This window comes from Chelonoidis abingdonii, chromosome 6 (genome assembly GCF_003597395.2).
Source record: "Chelonoidis abingdonii isolate Lonesome George chromosome 6, CheloAbing_2.0, whole genome shotgun sequence".
NCBI lineage: Eukaryota > Metazoa > Chordata > Testudines > Testudinidae > Chelonoidis > Chelonoidis abingdonii.
Genome location: NC_133774.1, coordinates 91,233,479 through 91,250,964, shown reverse-complemented (window position 1 = coordinate 91,250,964; position 17,486 = coordinate 91,233,479). Strand labels below are relative to the sequence as shown.

Sequence of the window (17,486 nt, the reverse complement as noted above, 5' to 3'; positions counted from 1 at the left end):
ACCATACAGTGGCTCTCCAAAGTCAATGCCACCAATTTTTTTTCTCTATTTGATTTTTATGAAAACTAACTTTAACAAAAAAAAAAAAAAACCTACCACCTTGGTGCCATTTTACCTGGGTTACTTCTCTGTTAGGCAGCTTCTTTTGTTTACCTTCCCTCATGTGCTCTGTTACTTAAGTTAGTGGTTTGGCTTTTATTAACTTAAAAACAATACCTTTCCACCACAACCCATAATTACTAGCCTCATTCTCAGAATTGCTTTCCAGCATGTCAGAGTGCCCTTAATTACCACTGCTGCCCCAAGAATAACAGGAAACAGACAAACAGGATTTTTTTCTCCCAGGCAGCTGCCTACAACTGCTTGCTAAGTTAAGAGCAAGACTCACAAGTGTTTTGTGTATTTGAGATTGTTTGTTTGTTTTTCTGCCCTCCTGTTTTAATTTTTAATAAGCAAAATGTTGGGGTTGGTTTTCCTTGATTAAATCCAAATCCAATATTGTTTGTTATACCATACTGTTAGGAGAGCTTTGTCAGAACGCTGTAAAATGCTTTAACAATAATCTATAGTCATTCCATACTTGGTCTTGATCTGAGCAGGTTTATGGATAACTCAGATCTGTGACCATAAAAATAAATGTTAATGCAACAAAGTGAAGTGATGCTAAGGTTACTGGAAGCTGGAAGAAAACCATTCTTTTTAGCAGAAGAAAACCATTCTTTTTAGCATAAGGAAACCACACTTAATATTTTTAATTTTGAAAGTTTCAGCATTGTGTTATTTTGCTGTTCCAAATCCATGAATTTCTGGGGCAGCGCAGCTGTTTACCATGATGTTTTCACCAACAGTTTCTCCACTTTCCTAATGTTACCACAATGTGTATTATGCTAATAATTATATGGTCATAAATATTGCAGTATTTGAAAGTGATTAGATAACAGAGGTAAATCAGAAGGGCAGGATGCACATATGTGTAACTCCAAGTACGTGAGTAGTCCCAGGATCAGCGCCTAAAAAAGACACTGGTCAAGAGTGACTCAGAAATTTAGCCTTTTATGTTTTTTTAAAAAAAAGTTTAAAACAAAATAAAATCCCTATCCCCTTCATCCTGGGGAAAAAAGTATCATCATTTCCACCAAAACAATAGTACTCCATTAACATAAGTCTCTCCTACGAAACCCTAAAACAGTGGTTTTAGATGGGTTGTACTCTCTGGAATACCTCTGCATACCCCAGGAGTACATGTACCCCTGACTGAGAATCACTGCCCTAAAACACCCCACCCCACCAGAATGCTAGGTTTCCTATGTGTGCCTGCAATGCAAGCATTCCATTACATCATCCCTCAGCTGGTCTCAAATCTCATGAGAAGAAAAGTATTGAGATGTAAAAGAAGCAAGCTCTGGCCTATTAGAGAAATTGGGATGTGGTCCCTTTTATCTCTCACTTAGAGGAGGGGAAAGATGAATGATGGGTCTTCAGAGATCACAAGGCTATTCTAACAAGTCAGTAATACTATCCACTTCTCACTGTTATCAGCTATGATGATGTCTCTTTAGACAATGCTTAAAACCATATCTGATTTTTTTTTTTTCAAATTCAGATGCTGCTTTAATTCTCCAACCCAATGAGGATGCAGCTAATTTAATTATTGGTGCCTCATCTGAAAATCAATTCCAGAAGCTAATTAGTTCTGTTACCAGGAAGGGTAACCAAATAAAGAAACTTACTAGTGGGTGCTGATAGTGTCCCTTTAACTTTTGCAATTGCTATCAACTTTAAAAAAATTGTTTTTTCAATTTACTATTAATGAGACAGTTTTCCTGGTTTATGGGGGTCTTTCATATGGCAATAAGGGAGAGGAAAATCAACTATTGTTGTTGTTTAAAAATTAAGAACATGTTCTGTGAAACTACTTCTAACTCCTCTGAAATTAGCAACAAAGTCCTGTGGCATCTTATAGACTAACAGATGTATTGGAGCATAAGGCCATGGCTACACTGGCACTTTACAGCGCTGCAACTTTCTCGCTCAGGGGTGTGGAAAAAACACACCCCTGAGTGCCGCAAGATACAGCGCTGTAAAGTGTCAGTGTAAACAGTGCCGCAGTGCTGGGAGCCGCGCTCCCAGAGCTGCAAGCTAAACCCCATGAGGATGTGGAGTACGTGCAGCGCTGGGAGAGCTCTCTCCCAGCGCTGGCGCTGCGACTACACAGCGCGGCAGCGCTTTGAAGTTTTGAGTGTAGCCATACCCTAAGCTTTCGAGGGTGAATACCCACTTCATCAGATGCATGTAATGGAAATTTCCAGAGGCAGGTATAAATACGCAGGCCAGAATCAGTCTGGAGATAACAAGGTTAGTTCAGTCAGGGAGGATGAGGCCCTCTTTTAGCAGTTGAGGTGTGAACGCCAAAGGAGGAAAAACTGCTTAATGCTATTTTCCCCATGCTTATTCCCCCCGCCACAGTTCCTCACATCTTCTTGTCAGTAGCTGGAAATGGGCCATTTTCATTGCCACTACAAACAATTCTTTTTCTCTCCTGCTGATAATAGCTCACCTTAACTGATCACTCTCCTTATGAAAAAATGGGTGTTACCATATACACTATATTCTCTCTGTGTGTGTGTATATATATCTTCCCACTTGTACTTTCACATGCATCAGATGAAGTGGGCTGTACCCACGAAAGTTTATGCTCAAATAAATGTTAGTTTCTAAGGTGCCACAAGTAATCCTCTTCTTTTTGTAGCTGGCTAGCCATTCATAGTCTTTGTTTAATCCTGAGCTGATGGTGTCAAATTTGCAAATGAACTAAAGCTCAACAGTTTCTCTTTGAAGTCTGGTCCTGAAGTGTATTTTGCTGTAGGATGGCTACCTTTAAATCTGCTATTGTGAGGCCAGGAAGGTTGAAGTGTTCTCCTACAGGTTTTTGTATATTGCCATTCCTAATATCTCACTTGTGTCCATTTATCCTTTTATGTAGGGACTGTCCAGTTTGGTCGATGTACGTAGCAGAGGGGCATTGCTGGCATATGATGGTATATATAACATTGGTGGACATGCAGGTGAATGAACCGGTGATGATGTAGCTGATCTAGTTAGGTCATATGATGGTGTTGCTGGTGTAGATATGTGGACAGAGTTGGCATTGAGATTTGTTGCATGGATTGGTTCCTGAGTTAGAGTTGCTATGGTGCGGTGTGTGGTTGCTGGTGAGAATATGCTTTAGGTTGGTGGGTTGTCTGGGTAAGGACTGGCCTGCCTCCCAAGGCCCGTGAAAGTGAGGGATCATGTCCAGGATGGGTTGTAGATCACTGATACGTTGGAGAGGACTGTAGGTGATGGACAGTGAAGTTCTGTTGGTTTCTTTCTTAGGCTTGTCTTACAGCAGGAGGCTTCTGGGTACACGTCTGGCTCTGTTGATTTGTTTCCTTATTTCCTTGTGTGAGGATCGTAGTTTTGAGAATGCTTGGTGAAGCTTCTGAAACTGGCTTTTTAAAACTTCAAGTTGAGGGTGCAAATGTTTCCGTTCTGTTAACCCCTCTCTTCTCATATGCTTGTAACTTTCTCAAACATTCATCTTTTGGGGCTGAAATTTTCCATACTAGCTTTCTCCCTAAAGGAAAATTTAGCAAAATCCTTTCAAACGCTTGTGTTGTGTGCCAAAAAACTACTTTACCCACTTAAAATCAAAATAAAACATTACCACTTTTTTCCTAGACAAAAAAACTTAAATTTGTTTGACATTTTAAACTTAATGTGTAAGGTGCCCTTTAAAAAGGAGTGTATGCTTTGCTTAGTTCAAACAAAAATTGGATGAACAGTAGTTTCCAGTGATTGGAAAAACCACTTCTCAGCTTTTTCAGTAGCATCTAATGAGGTCTAGACTACAAATAAACTTGCATTGAAATAATGAAACCAATTAGTCATTTTATTCATGTTTGTGTGTAGACACTCTTGTCTCAGAATAAAATTTGCTAAAATTGATTTAGAAGAGTTTGTACGTCATAAGTAAAAATGATATAAGCCAAGTTTAAAAAACAGAAGTGTCCAACAGAGGTTTGCACCTGCCTAACTAAATGGGTTTAAAAACACACCTTTAAACAGTGCAGCTTTGTTTGTAATCCAGACCTAAGGTTCTGAATTTAGCCACTTTCTATTGTGAAATAAGTGTTCACCTACAAACTTGCACTGAAATAAATAAATTGGTTTTAATACACTCCTTTAGTGAATTCAGTGTAAGTTTCTGAGTAGACTAGTTCACACTTGTCGTCTAACAGAAACATTTAGCATTGTTTGCACAAATATTTTGGGGAAGTCTTGTGGTAGAGCAATGACAGGAGATTTCCCTCCCAAAAAATGCTGGTGTAGATGCTACTTCCAACATCTCAATGTGCTTTGTTGGATCAAGGCCCAACTGCTCTAGAGACTGCTGCTGGGATAATTGGTATAAAAAGGATTATAAATGTGTTAATGAAACAAATAGTTAAAATCCTCCCTTAAGTACTGCCTCATCAGGGAAAAAGGAGGATCACATACGATCTCTGCAATTTTTGCTGCATTGTGCAACATAATACCAATCCCAGGCTTTCATTTAAAAAAAAAAATCAATTCTCAAGATCAATGGCTTTGCCTGTACTGATGTTTATATGGAAAAAAATTGCACCTTTTCTTACTGCTCTTTTAGTGCTAAAGGAGATCCTCCCACCCCAAGGTTGCATGTGCACAAGTACTTTTGGAAATCCAAAATCTCCCCCAGTTTCTGTAGTGCAGGTGGAGCAGCTTCTCCATCAGTGTTAGTACTAATGGCAACTCTATTAAGCTGGAATTTTTACCACCACATGCAGGATTAGAGCACAATATGGTAAAAATGTGTCCATCTACAGTAGGTACCACTATTGCTATCATTAGAGGAGGAGTTGCACTATGGAGGGACAAAAACTTCAGTGTTGATGCAGCCAAAAAGTCTAAAACAGTAATGTCAGCCTATGACTAGTTAGGGTTAGTAGATCTAGTGAGGGGAACTTCCAGCCATATAATGGGACAAACAAGTGTACCCTCCTCATCCTATTTGTCTTGTGTAGTGTGAACTGCAAAACATAATAGGAACTGTTGCATTCAATGGGACTACTCACCAGCTGGGTTGATCTGATCAGGGATAATTAATGGGTCCGTTTTCTCATTTTAAAAGACTGTCAGTGCCACATAGATCAATTAATGGAAACTTTCTATAGTTTATAAAAAAAAAAAAAAGTCATAAACCAAACTAATAAGTCTGTAGGATTGAGAGTACTAAACTTACTCTTTTATTCTTAATTAGAAGGGTTTTAATACTCCATTAACTATTGGGACATCTAGCATCCAATAATTGCTAAATATTTGTATTTTTCTAAACAGTTCTATGTTTCACAGTAGAAAACCTATTTTATTTTATTTTAGAGAGACAATGTAGATGAGATAATATCTTGTATTGGACCAGCTTTCATTGGTGAAACAGACAAGCTTTTGAGCTCTTCTTAATTTAGGAAATGTGTATACCTATGTGACACTTCATTTTGGAACCTACTCAGTCTTGTATGATTCAGTTTCTTGGGGTCCTAATAACCTAAAAAAGTCAGTCATAACATTTTTATGTTTACTGTCCAATTGTTGCTCTATAATCCATTATTAAAAGTGAGTCAGTCTTGTTTGCTTAATGTATGCTTTTGTTTTTATGGTTTCAAAGCATTTTTTTAAATGCTATATTTTAAGAACCTTATAGACATTGTTTTCATTGTGTGAATGTACTTCTTCATTGTTGTACCATTCCCCTGCAATATTTATAGGATGAAGTCTGGTTGGTTTATTTACGTAGCGTGAATGGCACATGGTACCAGAATAATGCTCTGGGAGTTCAATACTGATGGCTGTAGAAGGAGCTGTCAGTGAGAACCCAAGTGATGCATAAATGGCTTCCAATAAACCCCGTCCCCCAATGCACCCAATACTAAAGCAGGGCAGATCAGATTCTAATTACTGTAACAATCAGTTTATCTACTACAGCATGAGGACCTAACCCTAACATTATCCTAGTTACTGTAAGAACAAGTGCTATTCTTCATGTACTTTTTCACAAATTTAAAACATTTCATTAGAGCTGTTAAAAAATTATATATTACACGGGTTAAGGAAAGTGTCTGTACAGGTGGATGTAGTGTTTATATTATCCACAATTAATGTTTGCTTTAAAAGTCATCAGGTACATATAGTACATAATCAGCAATAACCCGAAGTTAGGTGAATACATTTAACGATACAGCTTAGATATTAACATCCAAGTATTCGAGATGAAAAATTGTACAGAATTATGGAAAGCCTCTATACCAATGAGTGAATATTGTCCCTCAGTAAGTGAGCTTGAGGAGGGGTTGTCCCATAGTAGCTATAATCCTATTCCTAAAGAATTTTTTCTGGCAGTTGGGGGGAGAATCTAAAGCAATTCCCCCCTCCCCTTACAACTTGCTGTTTAATTTCTTTTGATATTCCCCTAAGCATAAAGCAGGAGGGTATAAGGGAAGGTCTCTATTTGTTTCAGCATTGGAAGTGAGGAGTTGTCTTTCTGCATGTAGTGCAGGGTCCCCAACGCGGTGCCCGCGGGCGCCATGGTGCCTCCTGGGACGTCTAAGTGTGCCAGTGTACTGGCTGGCGGACAAGCATCTGCCGAAATGCCGCCAACAAGCAGCATCATCCAGAGGCATCACCGCTGAAATGCCACCGATTTTTGCATTTCGGCAGCAGCGCCACTGGATGACACTGTCTGTCAGTGCCATTTCTGTGGCGACACCTATTGACGTTGCCGCTTCTCAGTGGCATTTTGGTGGATGCTTCTCTGCCGCCACGGTCCTCCGTGGCCTGTCGTCGTGTCCACCAGATGAAGAAGGTTGGGTGGGTATGTGTAATTTGAAAAGCTTACCCTAATTTGTAACTTACATGAGTGTAGAGTTAGGGTCTTTCCAGCAAGTACTAGCTGCCACTTTTTTTTTTATTTCATTAGTCTCTATTTCTGTTAGCTGGGCTTCCTCTTTGTACTCCTCACAGTCCACTGCAGAGTCCGGGTCTAATAAATTATACGTGCATCCTAAGCAAACTTTGCCTCTTTCAGTAGAGTCATACGACTGTGGGGTCAACAATGATCACACAGGGCCTTGCAGTGAGCTCTTGTGTTTGACAGCTTGAAACAATCGAAGCAAAACGCCTGGCAGGTGTGCACCGCCCAGCGCGTGGCTACAAAGTTTCTGCAAGGAGCCGCACTTGTGAGGATCCAGGCACTCACTCAGTGTCACGGGATGCCGGGTGCGCGGCCCGCTCCTCCCCCCGGAATCCACGTTGCAAAGCCGCTCAGTCAGCAGCAGGAAAGCTGGGTTGGGTCCTTGCCCTGATTCTCCCCCCGCCTTCAATCCGCCCGCCGCCTCGCTCTGCAAGCGGAGGGCCGCACTGGGCACGCGTGACACAGCACCCCAGGGGACCGGGAGTCCTCCACCTTGCAGGGGCCTCCCCAGCCGTAGTCCGGCCCCAACCCTGTCGCAACCAATGGGAGCGCTGGGGCGGGCGCAGCTGGGCTGACTATAGCAGGGGCCCGGGCCCGGGCCCGGGGATCAGTGCTGCTAATGCCCAGGTTGGGAGAACTTGGCAGGGTCCCGCTCAGGTGAGAGCCGCCAGCCCCGGGTATGCGGGAGTCCCGCAGGGGGCCGCTTTGCAGCCGGCTGGGAGGCTCTAACACCCTGCTAGCCCTGCCGGGGTGCATGGCCCTTGGCTGTCCAGTGAGGGGGGCAGTGGGGGGGCTGCGGGTGAGTCCGAAGCACCATCCCAGCCTCCTGCGGGCGGGGGTGGCAGAGGCTCTGGGTTGTTTGCGCGCTGCGGCCGGGTCCCCGGCGCTGCCCGCGCCTGGCGGGGCGGGAGATCGTTTGGACCGGTTGTGAGGGGAGAGGAGCTGCCTGCCCCTGACTGATGGGCCAGGGAGAGCGAGCGGGACTTGCCTGCCATATCCCGCCTGGGGCTAGGGAGCGAGCTGATCGGGAGATCCCCGGGCTGTGGGTGTCGGGGGTGGGGGGTGGATCTCGAGGTGTTTGGGCCCCCCTCGGCTGGGGGACAGAGGATCTAGGGGTGTCTGGGCCCCCTAGGCTGTGTCGGGGAGGGGGGCGGGGATCTAGGGGTGTCTGGGCCCCCTAGGCTGTGTCGGGGAGGGGGGCGGGGATCTAGGAGTGTCTGAGCCCCCTTGGCTGTGTCGGGGAGGGGGCCGGATCTAGGGGTGTCTGGGCCCCTTGGCTGTGTCGGGGAGGGGGGCGGGGATCTAAGGCTGTCTGGCCCCCCAGGCTGTGTCGGGGAGGGGGCCGGATCTAGGGCTGTCTGGGTCCCTACGTGCCGAGTGTGACGGCGGGCACTGGAGGTGCCTGGGCACTGGCTAGCTGCAGTGTTCGGCTCGTGCTCATTGCAAGGCTCCTATCTTGGCTCGGTAACGCCCCGCGGTGATTGTAATTGGGACCCGCTCTTCCCGGCTTATTCATCCTCCAGCAACGCAGGCCGCCTAGGAGCCAGGCGCTGTGATTTCTGCTCCCCGCGCTGTCCCTGGAAGCCGCTGTGGGCTCTGACAGAGCTTGTTTGGCTGAGCCCGGAGCACGATGCAGCTCTGGGCCTGGGGCTCCCTATTACGCTCTCCCCGACAGGCCCCAGCGGCGCCGCCCCGGACTTGTTTACACACAAGTGGCCTTCCCGAGCAGAACCCTTCCCTCCCGTGCGTTGGGTTTGGGACCGGTCTCCCGGGTCAGCGCTCATGTGAGTGGTCTCACGTGATGGATCAGTGGAGCTGCCCTTCCCAGCTGCTAGGGCGGCTGCCTCCTGCAAATCGCCTTCCCCCCTCACCCCTCTCCGGGAGGACAAGAGAGTCTGGCCCCTGCGGAGCCTTTAGGGGAGTAAGAGGCATGGGGTGGGGGAGCTGGGCGCACGGAGGTGGCCCTTAGGAAGGGACCTTCACCCTGGCCTCAGCTCACATTCCACAGTCTATGATTTTGGAACTAGTTTCTGTGAGGAGAGCGGAAATGATTCCAGGAAAAGACTCCTGAGTCAACTGTGCAGACAGGCTTCCCAGAGGCAGATGCTTTCTATGTGTGGAAAATGTTCCTCTCTTCCCACTATCCAAAGCTTCCTCTAAAGAGTGCAGTCACTGTTACGTGTATTTAAAAGAACTGGTATGGAAAACATAATGGGGAAAACCAAATTACAATGTGGTGTGAGTCCTTTTCTCTTGCAGATAAAGGATGGGTATCCTATTGAAATGCAGTGATTGTCAGTTAACACCCTATTGATTGGATTTGGGTGAAAATTAGAAAAGGAGGAGAAAGACAGAGGGAAGGGCAGAACTGATCGAAAGGGCTGTGAAGTGGGCCTGCAATTTAATAGAATTTTTATGGTGTGAAAATGTCCTGCAGCATTTAGGGTTGGTGGACCAAGTCTAGGCCCCTCTCCATGAGTTCATATATCTCTAGTGCCCCATTATAAGAAGAGAAATCAGTTCTTTTTTGCATGCCATGAGTTAAGGAAGAAGTGGTTCTCTCTTCTTACATAAATGATAATGGCTTCAGCTTTGTGATATACCCTCCAAATAGGTCATTTTGAGTGATGTTCCCCCCACCCCCATTTATCTTTGTATGTTACTAAACAATCTTTCTACATAGAAACTTCTGATAAACAGAATTTTACATGTGAGAAATGGCTTAACTGGGCTTGTTAACTTTTGGTAGACTTTCCAACATGAATATATATCTGGGCATATTTTGCTTGGGAATATCATTTGCTGCTCCAAGAATAGATCCTGTTTTGGATAACCACTGGAACCTGTGGAAGTCATGGCACACTAAGACCTACCATGAGGTAAGTATTTTGCAGAGGCAGACCCTACAGTATATACATTTGCTTAGTACAGTAGATAGTAGGGACACTAAAATGTAACCTAAAAGTTAGCATTTAGAACTGAGTAACTATTCCCAGCTCTGCCATTAGCTCTCTAACCTTGGGAAAGTTACTCTGTTTTCCCTGTCTGTAAAATGGAGGGGTTTACTTATCTGAGGGTGGTACTTCTACACTGCAGTAAAAGAGCCACAACAGGGCTGTGTTTGGCCCAGCCAGCTAACTCGGGCTTGTGGTGCTAAAGATTGCAGTGTAGACATTCAGGCTGAGGCTGAAATCTTGCAAGGAGAGTGGAAAGTGATTAATTTGTAATGAAAGAGAGAGGTGCTGGGGATCAAGCAATTTTTTTACATTCATAACTGATGCAGCAAGTCCAGAGGTGCTGGGGCTCAGCCTTGGCAAGCCCTGTGACAAATTAAGCACTGAGAGTGGGTCTCAGTGTCTGGGTTCCAGCCCAAGCGTGAGTGTCTACACTGCAATTTTTAGCTCTGCAGGCCGAGTCAACTGACCCGGCCTCTGAGACTCATTGCTAGGGGTTTTTTATTTCAATGTGAACATAGCCTAACAGGTGTTAATGTTAAGAACTTTGCCATCGTTGTATGAAAGACAGCATAATAAGTAAAAGAAGAACACATAAACTATGTCTGCACTACCACTTTTGTCAGTATAACTTATATCGCTCAGAGGTATGAAAAAAACAGCCCTCTGTACCTAAGTTACACTGGCAGAAGGGCCAGTGTGGCCAGCACTGTGTCGATGGGAGACTCTCTCCTGCTGACATAGCTACCGCTACTCATTAGCGGTGGTATAATTATGTCAACGGGAGAGCTCTCCTATTGGCATAGAGCAGCTATGCAAATGATCTTACAGCGGCACAGCTGCATTGGTACAGACTGTTGCGAGCAGTCTGCAGCTTCCAGATTACTTTGGACAAGAAAAAGCCTAAAAATTGGTATATTACTGTTTTCGTTTGTTCTTTTACTCATGGAGAGAGGCCAAATTCCATTATCCATATCACTTGTTCTCTGCCCTTTAGAGGGAAGAAGGCTGGAGGAGAATGGTATGGGAGAAGAACTTGAAAATGATCGAACTACATAATCTAGATCACACAATGGGAAAACATAGCTACAGAATGGGAATGAATCAATTCGGTGACATGGTATGTATAAGGAAAGCCATAAAACTTGTTTTGTTAGTAGTGATATATAACAGAAGACAAGCACACTTATTTTTTCTTCCTTCAGACTAATGAAGAGTTTAAGCAGCTGATGAATGGGTTCCAATATAAAAAATCAGAAAGGAAGTACAGAGGATCGCAGTTCCTTGAACCCAACTTCCTGGAGGCACCAAAATCTGTAGACTGGAGGGAAAAGGGATATGTAACTCCAGTTAAAGACCAGGTATGTTGTCTTGTGTGTAGCAACAAATAGAATGTACATGTCTGTATGTTATGAGCACTGGAAGGATTTTGATATTGTCACAAAGGTTGAAGTCCGTAATGAGCATGAATGAAGTGAGACTTGGATAATGGTATACTCCATAACATTTAGACTGCTGTGGTAACATGGACTAGTACATTGCCTGTGCTAATGAGCAATTTTTCCTTTTCAACTTCAGGGTCAGTGTGGATCTTGTTGGGCATTTAGCACAACTGGTGCTCTTGAAGGGCAGCACTTCAGAAAAACCGGCAAGCTTGTCTCACTGAGTGAACAAAACCTTGTAGACTGCTCTCGTCCTGAAGGAAATCAAGGATGCAATGGCGGTCTCATGGATCAAGCTTTCCAGTATGTACAGGACAATGGAGGAATTGATTCAGAGGAATCCTACCCATACATTGCAAAGGTAAATGTAACTAGCTCCAGGCTAATCTGTTTTATCTGTACAGTGTGTCTTAAGTATAGAAACACAAGGTAAATGTACAGGTTGAAATTTGGGGAAGAAAATATATTGACAGCTTTTAGAACAGATCTGTCCTTCCCTTCATAGTTATCCCCCAAGCAAATGAGATACCTGCCCACCAGTCCCAAAATCAATCAGAAGTATCAGAAAAGTGACCTCAAAGATTTAGGCAAAAACCAAAGGCTCATCAGAACAGTTTTAAGAAGTGACTAGCAAAGCAAAGGGCCTTCCACTGATGATGCTCTGCTATCACTTACATCACCAGAAATGTTAACTCCAAGTTAATCTCAGATGCCACAATGATATGCATGACAGAAGCAGTCTGTCACATAACCAGGACCCAAACAAGGTAGCTTTTTATATAGATTCATAGACTCTAGGACTGGAAGGGATCTCGAGAGGTCATCGAGTCCAGTCCCCTGCCCTCATGGCAGGACCAGATACTGTCTAGACCATCCCTGATAGACATTTATCTAACCTACTCTTAAATATCTCCAGAGATGGAGATTCCACAACCTCCCTTAGCAATTTTTCCAGTGTTTACTACCCTGACAGTTAGGAACTTTTTCTTGATGTCCACCTAAATCTCCCTTGCTGGAACAGTTTAGCCCATTGCTTCTTGTTCTCTATCATTAAGAGGCCTAGGTGAACAAAGTTTTCTCCTCTTCTGATGACACCCCTTTTAGATAACCTGAAAAAGCCTATCATGTCCCCTCTCAGCTTCTCTTTTCCAAACAAATAAATCCAGTTCCTTCAGCCTTCTCTTATGGTCATGTTTTCAAGACCTCCTAATCATTTTGTTGGCTCTCTCTGGACCATCTCCAATTTCTCCACATCTTCTTGAAGTGCAGTGCCAGAACTGGACACAATACTCCATTTGAGGCCTTACCAGCGCAGAGTAGAGCGTAGGAATGACTTCCCGTGTCTTGTTTACAACACACCTGTTAATGCATCCCAGAATCACGTTTGCTTTTTTTTTTGCAACAGTATCACACTGTTGACTCATATTTAGCTTGTGGTCCGCTATGACCCCTAGATCTTTCTGCCATACTCCTTCCTAGACAGTCTCTTCCCATTCTGTATGTGTGAAACTGATTGTTCCTTCCAAAGTGGAGCACTTCATCCAGTTTACCTCAGACCATTTCTCCAATTTGTCCAGATCATTTTGAATTTTGACCCTGTCCTCCAAAGCAGTTGCAGTCCCTCCCAGTTTGGTATCGTCTGCAAACTTAATAAGCGTACTTTCTATGCCATTCTATATAAATCAGAGCTGACTCTTCTGGGTGCATTTCATTTGCAGAAGATGTGATGCAGTACATTTCCTTGCAGTTAATACTGGTAAAGGGGCAATATCTGCATTCAAAGTGGTCTTCAACAGTATTCCCATGTAGAGAGCACTATAGTAATCCAGTCTAGAAATCCAAAGGTATTCAGAGATGACTGGCAAACTTCAGAAATAGCTTTAAATTTCCTGGCCAATTGTAGGTGTTAAGTGTATAGCTTGTGAGGACTACATAAAAAGAAAAATGGGAGCAAGGAGACTTCTTGCTGCCAACCACAACCTGGGATTCTGGAATATTGGATTATATGTAGAACGTATATTGGGTTTTTAATTTAGGAAGAAGATTTTATGCTTGCAGTTTCATTTGAATCATAAACTCCTTTGCTTGTTAAACACGTCTCCAATTTTTGGTCTCATCTACACAGCGTAGAGAATGAATGAACCACATGACCCTTTTTCAGTTAGATTAAAACTTTTTTTTCCACATCTCCTTAATTCCTAATTTGTCACATGTGTCTCTGAAAACACTTGCTCCTTCAAAAGAGTTATCACTAATGTGTTTTGTGAAGTTTCTCACACACTTGCTTTATTCTTTACAAAATAAGAAAACTTTACCAAAAAAAAAGTTCAGGAGCCTGCGTTCCTTACTGTGCTTTGGGTGATCATGATGTTGCAAACCAAATGTTAACTTGAGTCTTGCCATGTAAGTAATGCAGGAGCACACTTCAGCTGTTCAGTTTCAAAGGACCTGACTTTCATACTGGCCATTCATTTCATAAGGTAAAGTTTTGTGCCCACAATTCATCATGCTTATCCTGGCAGTTCATCCTTTATTCCAACAGTTATTGTAGGCACAAAAATGGATACCCTGTTGAAGAGTAGGTTCAAAATATAGGTGCAAAATGTGTAAGTCTACAAGTATTATATGTTAACTGCTTGAGAAAATAAGAGACATCTAATGCTCGTATTTTCAAATCAATTTTGACAGCTCACGCTCTCTAGTTAATTCTGGCTACTTATAAATTACCTGAGTGGGGTTTTTCATGGTGTTTCTCTGAATGAATCTTGGTCAAAAGATCAGCATGAGACAACTGGGTCTCTTTCAGTCTCTTATTCTTACCTACTTAAAACTTACATTGCTTAGGTGTGTTTTGTTAAAGAAATGCACCAGGATTGGTTGGCAGACAGTTTCAACATACCCAGCTAGACAAACTAAGTGCAGAGTAGCTGGCAATACCTGTATCTCTCTGCTAATGTGAATTTAGAGAAATATGTAGTAACTCAAGTTTCCTTTTTTGTCAAGGATGATGAAGACTGTATGTATAAGTCAGAGTACAATGCTGCTAATGATACTGGCTTTGTGGACATCCCAAAAGGACGTGAAAAAGCACTCATGAAAGCAGTGGCATCTGTGGGTCCAGTCTCTGTGGCTATTGATGCAGGCCATTCATCATTCCAGTTTTATGAATCAGGTAGTGATTTGCTCTCAGTTTTGAGAGAGAACTTCATGTACTGTATCTAATGTTGCAGTCTGTACTTTAATTACTGATGCAAAAAAGTTTGATCTGGAATTCAGGTGCTCTGGGGTCAGTCTCCATCTCTTATGCAGATTTCCTTTGTGATCTTGGGCAAGTAATGTAACCTGTCCTTTGGTTTACTCTTCTGTGAAATGGGGAATAATGCTGAAATATCTTGCAGAAGAGATGTTTGGCTGATTGACCACCATTAAGATCTAAAGACAGAAGATGGTCTAGAAATGCTTTAAAAAAAAAAAAAAAAAAAAATCTTGGGAGTCCTTACTTGAACTTGTATTTTCTAGGTATCTATTATGAGCCAGAGTGTAGCAGTGAGGACCTGGATCATGGTGTTCTGGTTGTAGGCTATGGTTTTGAGGGAGCAGATGAAGATGGGAAGAAGTACTGGATTGTTAAGAACAGGTGCAAAACTTCTGTTTTTTTTTTTCTTTTTTGTACAACACTCTTCAACTTCAGTCCATGGTTTATAAAGTTGGGGTTGCAAATGGCTTGATTACATGTTCAAGTGAATCAGTGTGAAAGGTGCTATGATGCAGAGTGGGGGAAGTCCTGCAAATTTGGCAAAACTCCATAACCACCTTTATACAACAGTGTCTCAGTTCCTATGTAGGGGAGAGAAGTTATACCTTTTGGATTCTTAAACTTGGCTTTAAGCAGCAAATTCATTCTAATGCATTTTGGACTGTTTAGATCATGATCTAAACTGGGATTGAAAACTAGCATAAAGTTGGGATGCCTGTAAGTGTGGAGGAGAGACACTCTGAAGGTTTCATATTTTGTACAGATGTAAAAGGACTGAGGACTGGCCTCTTGTTCTAGGACAGGAGGCAAAAATCTGACAGGTGAAAGATAAGTGGGATCACAAAATCTTGGTGGCTGGTCTTCTGCTTCCTCCATCAGAGTACCCTCCCCATAGTTATCTGCAGTCTTTTGGTGTATTACTTTCTGGGAAGTCAGTTGGTGAAGTCAGTTACACACTTGACCACAGAATCAGAAATGTTGCCTTGCTAGTTCTGTCGTGGGGCAGTGCTGCCCACTCATATCCACTCCAGCCACACTGCTACTGGAAAGAGAGTCAAAGGGGTGCATTACAAAAGTTCTAGTCTGCACTCTGGGTATCCTTAGCATATCATGCATTTTACCAATGGAGACCGTTTGTTACTTCAGCTTTTTCACAAAGGTGAAAGGTGGAAATTGCCATTCTAATCCATGGGACAAATGTAGATCTCAGTATTAAACTCTCTTGCCTTACTGTTAAGGCTAACCACAGTTTTTTGTTTTGTTTTCCAGCTGGGGTGAGAAGTGGGGTGACAAAGGATATATCTACATGGCTAAAGACAGGAAGAACCATTGTGGAATAGCTACAGCAGCTAGCTATCCGCTAGTATAACTTACTGAGGGGGGACTAAGTGTTTCATTGCAAAAGTGGTTTTAAACTGATTGACAAACCGATGTTAATACATGTGGTAGGAGTTGTATCTTCCAGGATCAGACTTGCGAGTTTTACATGTTGGTGACAAGCCACTTGTTTAAATTAATGTAAATGTTAGTATGTAAACAAGCTTGTAATATTGCTGGCTTGCAGACTGCTTAATTGATTGGATTCTTTTTTGAATTTCCTTTTTTAACTGTAATGTGCACAAAGGTTTACTTTTTAAATAAACACACCAATTCCAATGTATAAAGGTGACTTTGTCATCAATATATATACATAAATGAAACAATCTTAACCAAACCATGTACCCCTCACTTTCATCATCCACTGAAATGTAGCACTTATTCAAATGGAGTACAGTATGGTACACAGGACAAGAATATAATTTAAAAAATACTGTATCTGTTTGAAGTACACCTGATGTAGTGGGAGTGACCAAAACTTGGTATTTCATGTGAGACTCTGAATTTCTATTTGAGAGTCATGCAGGAGTTTTCATTACACTCAGACATATTGAACAATTAATATGGCATATCAGTCATATGATCCAAGAGGAACAAATAATTAGGCTTAGTGTGCCTTTCACTAAACGTTTTTGATATTGTAGTGCCAAAATAGTTTTTGGATTCATTTATGTATGCAAGCAGCATCCTGTTCTGCTGTTGTAATTTAAGTGACCCATGAAGGAGCTCTTAAAAATCTGGACTTATGCCTTTCCCCTTGTCCTCGCCCTTTGTTTTTTCTGTGTTTATATTAAAGTCCCTGAAAATCTTTAAAAACGATCTTCACTTTCTTTACACACATCAAGATTGTCGAATCTGATCTTCCCTGAGTTTGCTGAAAACCCCTTGGTGCTCTTGCAGCTTAACTGAAAGGACAGAGCTGTTGAAATAATAAACCATCCTTCTCCAAAATGTTTTTCTTTGGAGTTTTTAGGCTTTTCCGTGGCACTTACTGTAGCACCTCCCAACCACACAGGGCTTTATCCTTGCTGCCCATGTAAAGTAAGGAAGTATCTTACATTTTATAGATGAGAACTTGAGCACCGAGAGTGACTTGCCAAACTTACACAGGAAATATAGCAGGAGTGGGAGTAGAATGTAGATTTCCTCAGTACTTGCCATATCCACAAGATCCACCTTTCTGGTTACTGAATTCTCATTATGGGTCATACTAGTTTGCATTTAAACCCTGGTATAGGTTTGTGGTGGGGTGAAATATCAGCAAGATTTCTGCTGTCCTAAAATCCATTTTTCAGAGAATGCAATCGTTAGGAATCTCTGATACGTGTTTACATTCCAATACGTGGAGGATGTATGTGAGTTTGCTGCTTCCTTGTGGCAAAATTCCGCTCTACTCTGCACTAACTAAGCCTCAGCTGAAGTAGTGTGTT

The 17,486-nt window shown here is 42.6% G+C and overlaps 1 protein-coding gene across 1 annotated transcript; it reads left to right on the top strand.

Annotated features, from left to right (window-relative positions):
* The first annotated feature begins 7,611 nt into the window (after positions 1-7,611).
* CTSL (cathepsin L) lies at positions 7,612-16,343 on the top strand. The gene is made up of 8 exons (XM_075067234.1): positions 7,612-7,684; positions 9,777-9,906; positions 10,979-11,101; positions 11,187-11,342; positions 11,560-11,784; positions 14,427-14,595; positions 14,943-15,060; positions 15,949-16,343. The coding sequence occupies exons 1-8, from the start codon at positions 7,647-7,649 to the stop codon at positions 16,046-16,048; spliced, it is 1,059 nt and encodes a 352-aa protein (XP_074923335.1). The 5' UTR covers positions 7,612-7,646; the 3' UTR covers positions 16,049-16,343.
* The last annotated feature ends 1,143 nt before the right edge of the window (positions 16,344-17,486 follow it).

Excerpts from the sequence above, each read along its gene's own strand:
- CTSL (XM_075067234.1), top strand. The coding sequence starts at position 7,647 with ATGCCCAGGTTGGGAGAACTTGGCAGGGTCCCGCTCAG. Across the intron at positions 11,102-11,186 it reads TGAATCAATTCGGTGACATG|ACTAATGAAGAGTTTAAGCA; the intron begins GTATGTATAAGG and ends TTCTTCCTTCAG. Across the intron at positions 15,061-15,948 it reads TACTGGATTGTTAAGAACAG|CTGGGGTGAGAAGTGGGGTG; the intron begins GTGCAAAACTTC and ends TTTGTTTTCCAG.